At 31.2% G+C, this 12,173-nt stretch overlaps 1 protein-coding gene across 1 annotated transcript; it reads left to right on the top strand.

The window, feature by feature from the left end:
* LOC139481901 (oxidoreductase HTATIP2-like) lies at positions 1 to 9,682 on the top strand. Its single transcript, XM_071265420.1, has 6 exons — positions 1 to 123; positions 3,132 to 3,306; positions 6,363 to 6,470; positions 7,107 to 7,244; positions 8,423 to 8,484; positions 9,236 to 9,682. The coding sequence occupies exons 2-6, from the start codon at positions 3,169 to 3,171 to the stop codon at positions 9,435 to 9,437; spliced, it is 648 nt and encodes a 215-aa protein (XP_071121521.1). The 5' UTR covers positions 1 to 123; positions 3,132 to 3,168; the 3' UTR covers positions 9,438 to 9,682.
* The last annotated feature ends 2,491 nt before the right edge of the window (positions 9,683 to 12,173 follow it).

The following is a 12,173-nucleotide window of genomic DNA, read 5'->3' as shown; positions in this document are numbered from 1 at the left end:
CTATCAAAATGTTCTAATCTTTGAACCGGATGACATAGATATTTGGTGGTTTTGTTTACACGCTACAATTAAAATGGTGTAACATAAAATGTAAGATAGACGTTTAAATTGAAGCCAATTGAGGTAAGGGATAAACTTTGTTTAAAGCTAACGAAAACTGATTGGAACAATTCCTGAATTTATTTCTAAACGGAAAAATTTACTGGCATAGAATGAATGGTATAAATGTATGTTTACGATGATAGGCGTGTCCATATACAGATTTTAAATTGTTTATCTTATAAGATTTACTATTCAGTTGTATACATAATTATGATACTATCCTTTGATTGATTTTGAATAATAAACTAAATCAGATACGAAGGTAAATGTGAATATATATGTACCCAAATTTCGATAGACTAGCTATTATATAAATACACAAAGGAATGACCATTTAACTTCAAGAAGGGTGATGGGTTTTTTTTCCTAAATAAAATTTTCTGATTCCCACATTCACATTGATGAAAAAAATATTCTGTTCAAGATTTTCCTAAATATCTTATAGTGTTAATTAAAAAAATATTCTGTTCAAGATTTTCCTAAATATCTTATAGTGTTAATTAAAAAAATATTCTGTTCAAGATTTTCCTAAATATCTTATAGTGTTAATTAAAAAAATATTCTGTTCAAGATTTTACCAAATACTTTATAGTGTTAATTTTATGGTTGCTTCATAAGCACACTTCCTGTTTTCTCTTATAAAGGAATAATGTTTATACGAACAATTCCATCTTCATTAATTTTATTATTTGTCTACCACCAGCTATAGGTTTATACCTCTAGTAAGTGGCTGCTAGGCCCCGAGGGTATCATCAGCTCAGTATACAATGTTGCGACACTGCATTGAAAACAATTTACCTATCTGAATTCTCTAGATGTTCAATTTTTGAAGTATTAAACACTGAATTTCCATCTCCCTAATGCATTGTCTTTCGAAGTTATGTGTCACAGCGTTTCTTGTGAAAGTAAATAAAAAAAAAAGCGCCAGACCCACAAGTTTTTTTAGAGTGTTTTAATGTCAATTTGAAGATCACAATTCAATATAATACAATTTGGGAAACCGAAAGGTAAAACCAGGAACAAAACAAGAAATAAAAAGGATATTCGTAGATGCCTGTTGGAGAAGACAGTGAATGAAATAAATAATGCGTTTTTTTTTTAATATATAAAATTATATCCGGAGGATAGTAACAGAGAAAGTTAATTGAAAAACAAAGACATGTGTAAGGACAATTATATGATAGATATCTAAACCCGTGAACATCGGTATAACTCCGTGAATTCGGCACGGGTTACATTAAAGTCTGTAGGTCCATAATCGACACTGTGTCTGCTTTAAACGTAAAACCGTATACAACTTATATACAAATTTATTCACAAGTGTACAGTTTGAAAGCTAAGGGGAAGACTGTCCAAGCAATAGTTTAGAAAACATAAATTAATTCATTAATCCCAAGTTACGGATTTTAAAAACATTATAAAAGGTTCTAATGAAATATATTTATCATTGTAAAATCTTAGTAATCATAAACGGATTATTGTCCTCCGGCTAAACTTAGCAAAATAGCGATACTTGCTTCTTTCAAAGTTGAGTGTAAGTTTCGGGCAGCAGTCCTTTTGCGCCAATTACTGTTTTTCAGGGGTATTATTTTCGCCAAATTTTGTTTTCCAAATGTATCAATTGCGCCAATATTCGGAACTCATTTGCGCCAATTTACCTGTACATATGATAATAAATATTAATGATTACTATTCACTCTTATTTTTGGCTTAAAAAGTATCATATATTTGGAGAAATTTCGTCATGAAGATGAGCGTCTGGAGAGAAATGACTTAAATACCCAAAGAGATTATATATTTACTATTTTACAACTAAATCCGATGGCTTTTCTCTCTGTACATGGACTGACTAATGCATTTATTTGAAATAAAGAAGCATTGTATTTAGGAATAAAGAAACATTTAAAACAAGGAATATTCAACTTAAAACTAAAATGAGAAAAATTCAACTTAAAACTGAAATGAGAAATATTCAACTTGATAAAATGAAATTCAACTTAAAACTGAAATGAGAAATATTTAACTTGATAAAACTAAAATGAGAAATATTCAACTTAAAATTAAAATGAGAAATATTCAACTTAAAACTAAAATGAGAAATATTAAATTTAAAACAAGAGTTCATATGAATGTTCAATTCAAAATGAGAGTTCATATAAATATTCAATTTAAAACGAGAGTGCATATATAAATATTCAATTCGCAACGAGAGTGTAATTATTCAATCTAAAACGAGAGTTCATATATATATATATAGCACTTTGCGAATTATTGTAAAAGTCCCTAGTCTCTTTTCTTCCGGTTATATATTCTAAACGAGAGTACATATAAATATTCAATTCATAACGAGAATTCATATATAGCACTTTGCGAATTATTGTAAAAAATCCAAAAGTCTCTTTTCTTCCGGTTAAATTTACGCTCATTTCCTTATTTCTACTGTCCATACAATGTTAAAATTATCAAAACACCAGTAGTTTTCATACCCTCGGAGGCCTAATATCGTAAGCAGTTTCAACGCTCCTTTTATAATTCTATGATTTCAATGGTCCTCTGGCCATTTTTTTTCTGGGGGGGGGGGGGGTCAGCTTTTTATTTTATTCGGGCCTGATGTAGACGAAACGCAAGGGTAATATCTATGATAAACCCTTTTTTATCACTTTCAGAAGCAGCATAATTAAAAGAGGGACTAAAGATACCAGAGGGACGGTCAAATTCATAAATCGAAACAAACTGACAACGCCATGGCTAAGAATGAAAAGACAAACAGACAAATAATAGTACACATGAAAAAAACCTGGAAAATGAAAGACTAGAAGAAACAAGAACACCACCAAAATGCTCATAGTATAAGCTTGATACCAGACATAAAAAAAACAATAGCTATTGCGTATGTGATCTTCAATCAAAGAGCTCATCAGAAAAAGAAAAAATAAAAGCATTCAGAATATCACATCGGGGTGTTTCTTGTGTTACAAAATATAATGTATTTAATACCCAAATATAGAGTTGTGTGTATTTACTTTCAGGACGTCAGGGTAGATTTCAATTCAAAAAAAGTAAAACATGGCTTTTGTATTAGGATATACAGGAGAGACAGGTAAAGCGCTAGTAAAGGAGTTGAGCAGGAGGTCACTGTTTAAAAAGATCGTTCTTATAGGAAGGAGAGAAGTTCAGCTGGACAAGAATTTGGGTCCGGAATTTGTAAGTAATACAAAGAGATTGATGGAATAGTGAATGGTCTGAAATTTATCAGTAAACTTAACTTAAATGCAAAAAAATTGGAACATCTAACAAGGATAATGTTATTAAAACAATGTGACTTTCATATAACAAGCTACTGTTCATTAGACAATGTATAATGTCTAAGTTAGCAGTCTGACCCATGGACTGCAATATACATTGTACAAGATCATGCAAGAGCAGGCAAATCGGTTTTAATATGAATAATAATAATAATCTTTATTTGTCATATAAGTAACATTATACTTGTGACATAAACAAAAGTAACAACAACAATAAAATAACTGCATGAGTTAAACACACACATATCTATATATATACAAGTAAAAGTAACTAAGAGTCCCCTGTCCTCAGCTCTAAAGACTGTTTTATAAAGGAACCTGTTTTTTTCACTTGGTTTATATTAGAAGGATTTAGTAGGACTACTAGTTTTTCAGTATCAGATAGATTTGGAAACATAGGATTATCTATTGCCATGTCATTAAAAAGTTTTATACGTAAAACATTATTAATTTGACAGTGGAGAAGAAAGTGATTTTCATCTTCTAAGATTTAATTACCTCGTTCAACACACTATCTGGACCGCTTGCTTTTCCATTTTTTAAGTTTTTTAAAATACATTTAATTTCAGAGCAAGTAATAGGCCTGTCTGTCTCCGGGTTAAAAGGAATAGTATCTTCAATATTTTTCAGCTTTTGCTCATTTTTGGTTTGAAAATCATTATTTATTTTTGAAAACTTTCTTTGATTTTGAAAATGTTTAATTGTGCTTTCACTGTCCTTTTACATTTCTTTTAAATCATCCTCTCCATCTATATTTTTGTTTTCTAGTGATTTAAGTATTTTCCAGTATTCCTGAGGATTTTTATTCATCGAATCTGAAAGTTTATCAAAGATTTTCTTTTTATATTCTATTTTTTTCTGTTTTGTTAACTTTCTAAATGATTTGAGTAAACAAAAATATTTATGTTTCAGTGAACAGTTAAAGGGATTTTGTCTTAATTCTTTTCCAACTGCATTTATTGACTTTTTATATTCATATACTTCATTATCTGACCATTTTTGTTTCTTTTTTTTTTTGTTTCTTTTAAAGTTTGGTATACTTCTTACATGTCTTAGTGTACAAGTTTTTTCTGTTAAGTTGCATAAAATTAAATCAAGCTCACTAGCTGCCTGATCTATCCCATTTTGATTTTCACTATATTTCTTTGATTCAAAGTTTATAATTTCGTTTATAAAATTTTCAGAAGATAGGGTTTGAATTAATATATTTTTGGAGTTATCGTTCCACTTATAAGATTTCATTGTTTTCCATTTGTCTTCTGGAAACAGAGACTGTTTTTCACTTATATTACATTTAAGAAATATTTCAATTTGTGCATGATCTGAAAGGTAGTTGATTTCATTAGTTTTAAAGTATATTACTGAGGTCAGGAGACTCTTACTTACAATAGCATAATCTACTGTACTCAAGCCATTGGGCGTGAAACATGTAAAATATCCCAAAGAATCACCAATGTATCTGCCGTTAAGTATACGTAGTCTTGATGACAAGCATAATTCTAAAAGATTATTACCCTGTGCATTTAGTATTTTATCTTGGTTATTTCTTTTTAAAAATTGATCCACATCATAATTATGAGGTAATATATTTTGAGAATGTATATTAAATAGATCTGGGTCATCATTTTCTATAAAATCTGGGTGACTGCTAGTGCGGGAGTTAAAATCTCCTATTAAGGCAATTTGTCCTTTGTTTGAATATGTACTTATTTCCTTTTCTAGCTGAGTATAGTCGTTTTCATAATGAGTGGAATTACAGGGGGGATATAAACAGCACACAAGTATAAGTCATATGCAAGGCCAAAGAAATTTTTGTCTAATTTAAGCCATAGCCTGTTTTGTGAATTAGTACCTTCTTGAATATGGGAAATCCCTTTGGAGTATATTTTTTTTTATAGTATACTAGTATCCCACCACTATGTCTTTTTGCTTTCTTCTTCTTTTTTCTTATTTTAGAAAAGGTATTAAAGCCAGGGATATTATATTCTTTACATTCTCCTTTCCAGGTTTCTAATAAGATATTTATGTCACTTTTTATACTGTTAAGAAAAAAATCATCATTTGATTTGTCACCAAGACCATGTATATTCCATGCAGATATAGTTAGTTGCTTAATTAATGAGTTCTAATTCATTATAAATACAATATGAAATATATGGCTGAAAACCAGCTTTAGAGCATAGTGATATATCTATAACATTATTACAATAATGTGTAAGTTTACATTTATAAACATATAGTAGTATCATACATCTGTTTGAAAGTATGCATTAAAAATAAAAAGGCCTTTAACTTATTTAAGCTAAGTACCATAAAAAGAGGGATAACTCTATCTAAATTTTCTTTACTCCAGATCTTTGAGAGAGATAATATTGTGTTACAGAACAACCCTTTTTACTAACAGTTGCAGTGTAAATGTTTGCCACCCAAGATGTACATATCATCAATAAAAGATACGAAAATATCGTCAGTGATTCTCGAAATTACAAGGAGGTGAAAAGTCAAAAAAATTAGCTGTAAATTTCGCCTTTCAATTTAATCATGTAGAAAGTAGGAATTGCAGATAAAGTTGTCCGTCTCATTATTGAGTATGAATATTAAGTTTGTGTTTTAGTACAAATAAAACAAATACAGAGAGTGACATAATTTTTTTATGTCATCTGGTAAAACCCACGCATCTTAAACTCCATATTTGCAAACTTTATAATGTCTTACAAGAGTTTATTATTTTATTGAGTAGTAAATCTAATGAGTAAATGTTATGATATTTACGTGTAACAATCTTTTCTTACTGTGTGAATACAATCTTTCAAGCTACTCTTACACTAATGCCCTAAATATGTACCAATACTCCTCCTACGCAGACCAATCTCCCATGCAAAATATAACTACATGTAAAACAAATGTCGACGTACGGGAATCTCAAGTGTAAAACAAATATCTGTGTTTTTCTAGGAACAAAGAGTTGTCGATTTTGACCGTTTGAACGACCACAAAGATACGTTTGAAGGTCTAGATACAGGATTTTGTTGTATTGGAACAACCAGAGGAAAGGCAGGAAAAGTAAGAATAATCTTTTGTTCGTTTATTTATTTTCAAGAGTGTTTATTTTCGTGTTCGTGCTGATTTTAAAAATTGCCGTCACATTCTACGTTCTTACTTGTATAGCTCAATCAATTTTTTTAAATAAAAAAATCACAGGTGGTTGAGGCAAGGAAACTAGCACTTTTTATTAATGTTCATGTTTCATGAAAGAGTTATACACACATATGAGTTGAAATACATACAATAAGTAAAATTTTAAAGTATTCAAATATAAAAATACAGCTGCGGTAGATAAGGTAAGTTATATACTAGTAGTTCCCAAAAGTTTGGAAATGCCAAAATTAAAAACGTTTGGGAACATACAAAACGTTTGTAAAATATTAAAAAAAAATGTCTGAAATGTACTGTACTCTTTTTAAATCACGGGCGGTTGAGACAAGGAACCAAGCACTTTTTATTAATATTCATGTTTCGTGAAAAAGCTATATACACCAATATCAGTTGAAATACATACAATTAGAAAAAAAGCCAATATATAAAACTTTGAGAATAAACAAAACGTTTTTGAGATACTAAAAATGTTTCTGACTAAAATGTACTGTACCCTTTTTAATTGTATGTTTATTTATTCATGTATTCGCTTGCTTTCAACAGGATGGATTTATAAAAGTTGACCATGATTACGTAGTTAATTCAGCAGAGGTAGCAAAATCTGTAGGATGCAAACATTTCTTATTGGTGACTGCTTATGGAGCTAATAAGGACAGCTCATTTCTGTATCCTAAAACAAAGGTAAACATTTCTATGAAAGACAGATAGGAACATGCTGTTGTCATTTTATCACTTTCAAGTTGACATTTTTCAGCTATGCATTGATCGGCCAAAAAAGGGGGGTTCCAACCCCCGGACACCCCCCCCCCCCTCCCTGGATCCGCCAATGGGCTGTTTTGGGAAGTATTCTGATCTTTTGTCCACTAGTTGTCTCTTTGACAATTTCCCCGTTACCATTCCCTATGTTATGGAACTAGGAAATGTCAACGCTCCGTGTTGAGGGTCGTACTTTGACCTATGATATGATTGTTTACTTTTGTAAATTGTGACTTTGATTGACAGTTGTCTCATTGGCACTTCAGTCACATCTTCTTATGACTATTGGAAGTGAATAATGTCAGGCGGAACTGAGAAATGTCAAATTTGAAGTAATATTTATCATAACGGAAATGACACATTTTAAAGATACTACGTCCTTACGATCTTTTTTTTTCGCTTTTTATTTTATGATGTGAAAATTTGTGTTTCTCTTTTATCGAGAAATACGTCTAGTAACTCTGTACCTGGTTTTGTAAAAAAAAAAAAACTGTATTTGGACTTGTCAACTGTGTATCAGAACCAGCTAGTTGTTTTATAACTTACCTTTATAAATATTAGGACGGAGCTATCATGTTTAAACAGAAATGATAATCCACGCATAAAAAAAACTGGCTTGTGCACAAGAACGATAGAATTAAATTCAAAACAGTGTGGCTGTGGCCATTGATTGACACATTAAATTCCTCCTTTGACTGGGACAATTTACGTGAACGTTTGTCTGTAACGACCACTGTTCACGACGTACCTGTCTACGATAAACATTTAAACTGTGGGGTCACCAAGGTTTCTTAACGCCTTTAATTATAAAATAATTCGAAAAATTAATCAGAAATAACCTTTATGTTTTGATTTATATAATTGATATAAATCAAAACATCGTGTTATTTCTGATTATATTAGGGTGTTGAGAACCTTTGGTGACCCCATAGTTTAAGTGTCTTTAAAAAGTACACAGTGAGCAATGGACGTTACATACAAACGTTCACCTAAATTGTCCCAGTCAATGGATGAATTTAATGTGTCAATCAATGGCCACAGCCACACTGTTTTGAATTTCATTCTATATATTGTATTTATAAAAATGGAGATTTTTTCTTCAGGGAAAAGTAGAAGAAGAATTAAAAGCCTTGGATTTTGACAGATTATCAATTTGTAGACCAGGGTATGTATATAATTATTTTTATCTTCCAATATTTTCGGCCATCGGGAAACCAATGACAAATCATTATTCATATAAAAGCTCTTCGAAAAATTAACACGTTATTTCTCGAAGAGAAAAGGTTCTGTTTAAAGGACAAAAATATGATAGAAAAAAATATTGCAAACATGTAGATATACATGTAGGAAGATGTGGTATGAGTGCCAATGAGACAACTCTCCATATAAGTAACAATTTATAAAAGTAAACCATTAGATATGTTTATTGTATTATATATTGAATAAAAGAAGATATGGTACACGTAGATAAAACAGCAACCAAACAACTAAAATAACAAACAAAAAAAACAACGACACCTATAGGACAACATACATTCTTCAACAACAAACTACACAGTCTGGTGCGTACATAATTTGTCAAACTGTAAATTGACCAGATTCTATAAAATATATCAAAAAAGGTAAGGAACCAATTAATTCATATCATGTAGGTAATATTGCTATGCGAACATTTCTTTCTGTACCAATCTAACTGAATTTCCTGCTGACTGTAAATGTATTGTATTATATTTTGAAGAAACATACATAAGTAAGATAAATATTTTTTCACCGAGAAAGTTTTAGAAAACAAAATATAAAACCGAATCGATTCATTTGGGTGGAGTGACACATTTAAAAATTAAGGGAATATTTTGGAAATTTCCATACATTATTTTATAGTGCCCCTTAATTTTTAAACATTGTATTTATTCCAGAATGCTGTTATGTGACAGACAAGAGAGTAGACTAGGTGAATCTGTCTTACGATTCTGTTTTAAAGCGATGCCGAATTTTGTGGTAAAGGCGACGGCTATTAGTACTGACAATTTAGCTAAAGCTATGGTGAACAGAGTTTCTGAACAGTCATCTGAAAAAATTGAAATTATTGAAAATAAACAGCTATACGATTTTTTATGAAAACCTGCAGCTAAAATGCCTTTTACTGCTGTTCAAAAGACTATTTTCATATTACCAACATTTGACACCGGAGTAAAGAATTGTCAACAGGTAACCTAATTTGTGGTTGGATATTCTAGTACTCGGTCAAGTAAGAGCACCCGATAGAAAATAAACCAAGCTTACTATCGGTGCTAAAGTCTTTTTACTATGTATTTTATATTGATATGTAAATGTTTGCTATTTTAATAAAACATGACAATTTATTTGTAGTTCAACTCAGTACACATCCTTTCTCTTAGATCTGTTTAGGATTGATATTCTTATACAACAAATTGCTGTACTTTATTCTCATCCCCATAGTGAATATGTTTTTAATATTGAAAATTGTCACATATTTACCCATTTAATCAACTTATGTTATGATATGCACAAAGATATAAATAATGGGGTATGAATGCTAATTAGAAAACCACCCACTAAAAATGTCGTAGATGTAAGAAAAAAAGAAAAAAAAACTACTGTATACGTACATGCAGCAATATATATACAAGTTTCCGACATGTAAAATGTGAAAACAAATCAAACAAGAAACCTGCATGTTGACTTATCGAATAGTCCACAATCAAGTATTAAAATGCATGACACAGTGGGAGCCCACTGACTGCCTAAGAGGGTGCCACTTCCGACATGCTTCAATGATTCCCTATATAATCAACAAAAATTTTCCCATTAAAAGGGGGCCCGGGCCCCTGGGTCTCCCCTTAATCCGCCTCTGTGACAGACAGGAACCAACGATAAGCAATAAGGTATAGGCTCTTGACTTAGAACATACATGGGATACTGAGCGTCATACCTTCCCAATTCAATTTAACTCAAATATTATATTGCTTAAATAAGTCCTGTTCAATCAAAGAATTTGGATAAAGACCCAACCTTTATAAACTCTTTCCCATGCAAGACGGATAGAATAATAATTGGTTTTTAAATGTTAACCTTAATTTAAAATTAATGCATATGCTGTCTCACTGTAGGCCAGGCGAGGCAACCCTTGCTTAACTGACAATTTATCAGGTTTAATTATACTTAAAAAACACCCAGTTTTAGTTATAGTCAACACTTCCCTCATATCTACAACAGCGTTATAACAACACAACATATATGAACAAACTGTAAAATCAGAGTAAAAGGATTGACTCATTAGATAGGTATCAAACACACACACGCACACACACACACACACACACACACACACACACACACACACACACACACACACACACACACACACACACACTCACACACACACACACACACACAAACAAAGGAAAACAAAAGACAATGAACTTTTACTTTCAACATGTGAACTATACTAACAAAATTACAAAAAAGCAAGACATATCTCTGTGTCAACAGTTTATTTTATTTACTTGTCTTGTTAACAACATCATATGATATCATGACATACCACATTCGTTATAAAATTACGAAAGGTACATGTATGGCATGTAAAGCTTACTTTATCAACTGCATTAATATATGCCATCAGAAGTTTTGGTGTCTAAACTATTGCCGTTCAACCTTTATGCCCATAGTATCACATGGATTTAACAGTATAAGACACATTTACAGTTGTAACACAGTACAACACAGACTTTGGAATAGGATATATATATATATGCAAGAAAGGTAGAAGGTAAAACTAGTTTTAGTTTCTGTGAAAAAGAGGCAAAAGATCCCAAATGAATAGTATAATAAATGAGTAGAAGACAAGCTGATACAATGCCATGGCAAAATACTACGAAAAGACAAACAACAGTACACAAAACACACACGAACCCAATCCAAAAACCCGAAGTCATCTCAGGATCTCCGGAAGGATACGCAGATATGTTTGGGATCAGAGCTTTGCATGAAGGTCCTACCGGAAGTGTTGCTGTGTAAATGCCTAGCTAAAATATGTGCTAATAGAAGTGGTATTTTTTTAACAATGGTTTGATTCTGCCAGTGTATATTATCCGGAGGATGAAATTATCTAGCGTTTTTTTTATCCACCAACAAAAATTTACTAGGTTTCACTCACCATAAGATTCTAAAGAGGGTTTTTTGAAGGGGAGAAATATACAAATTGAGCTTGGTATTTTTGGGGTATATAAATTTGGATTAACATAAACTTGCATAGTTTATTAATGTAAAAAAAAATGAATGTGAACCAGTGTTTTCATCACACTAGTGTTTTGAACCAGGAATTATTACATTAGTGACCTCATCCTGAGGTTAAGGCCAGGGCTTTCTACAATAATAATCATTATGGTGTAATTTACGATTCACTTAAAAACTATCTATAAACTATGAAATATATCTAGTTTAATATTGGCTTCAATATTTCGTTGTCGGTTTTCTATCAATGTGTTGTTTACTTTCCATGTCCGTATACAGAAAAATAAGTCACGGTCTTCTAGCAATGTGCAATTTACAATCAATGTCGGTATACAGAAGAAAAAAATCCTATTTTTCAGTATACGGATATGGATAGTAAACTGCACTTTTCTAGACAACACACAAATAGTGAGGCCAATGTTAAAACGTTAATAATGTTATACAAAATGCGGCAAATACGGAAACATTTAAAAAAAAACAAAAAAAAAACAACGATAAACAAAATTTTAATCTGCTAACCGAGTCCCTGTGATCAAGGATTAGTATATACTTTACAAATCCTTGCTGTGATTAATTGTCAAAATGGGCATTTGGTGA

Source organism: Mytilus edulis, chromosome 7 (genome assembly GCF_963676685.1).
Source record: "Mytilus edulis chromosome 7, xbMytEdul2.2, whole genome shotgun sequence".
Classification (NCBI taxonomy): domain Eukaryota; kingdom Metazoa; phylum Mollusca; class Bivalvia; order Mytilida; family Mytilidae; genus Mytilus; species Mytilus edulis.
Note: the sequence above shows the minus strand (reverse complement) of the source record. Positions and strands in the feature narration are given on the sequence as shown.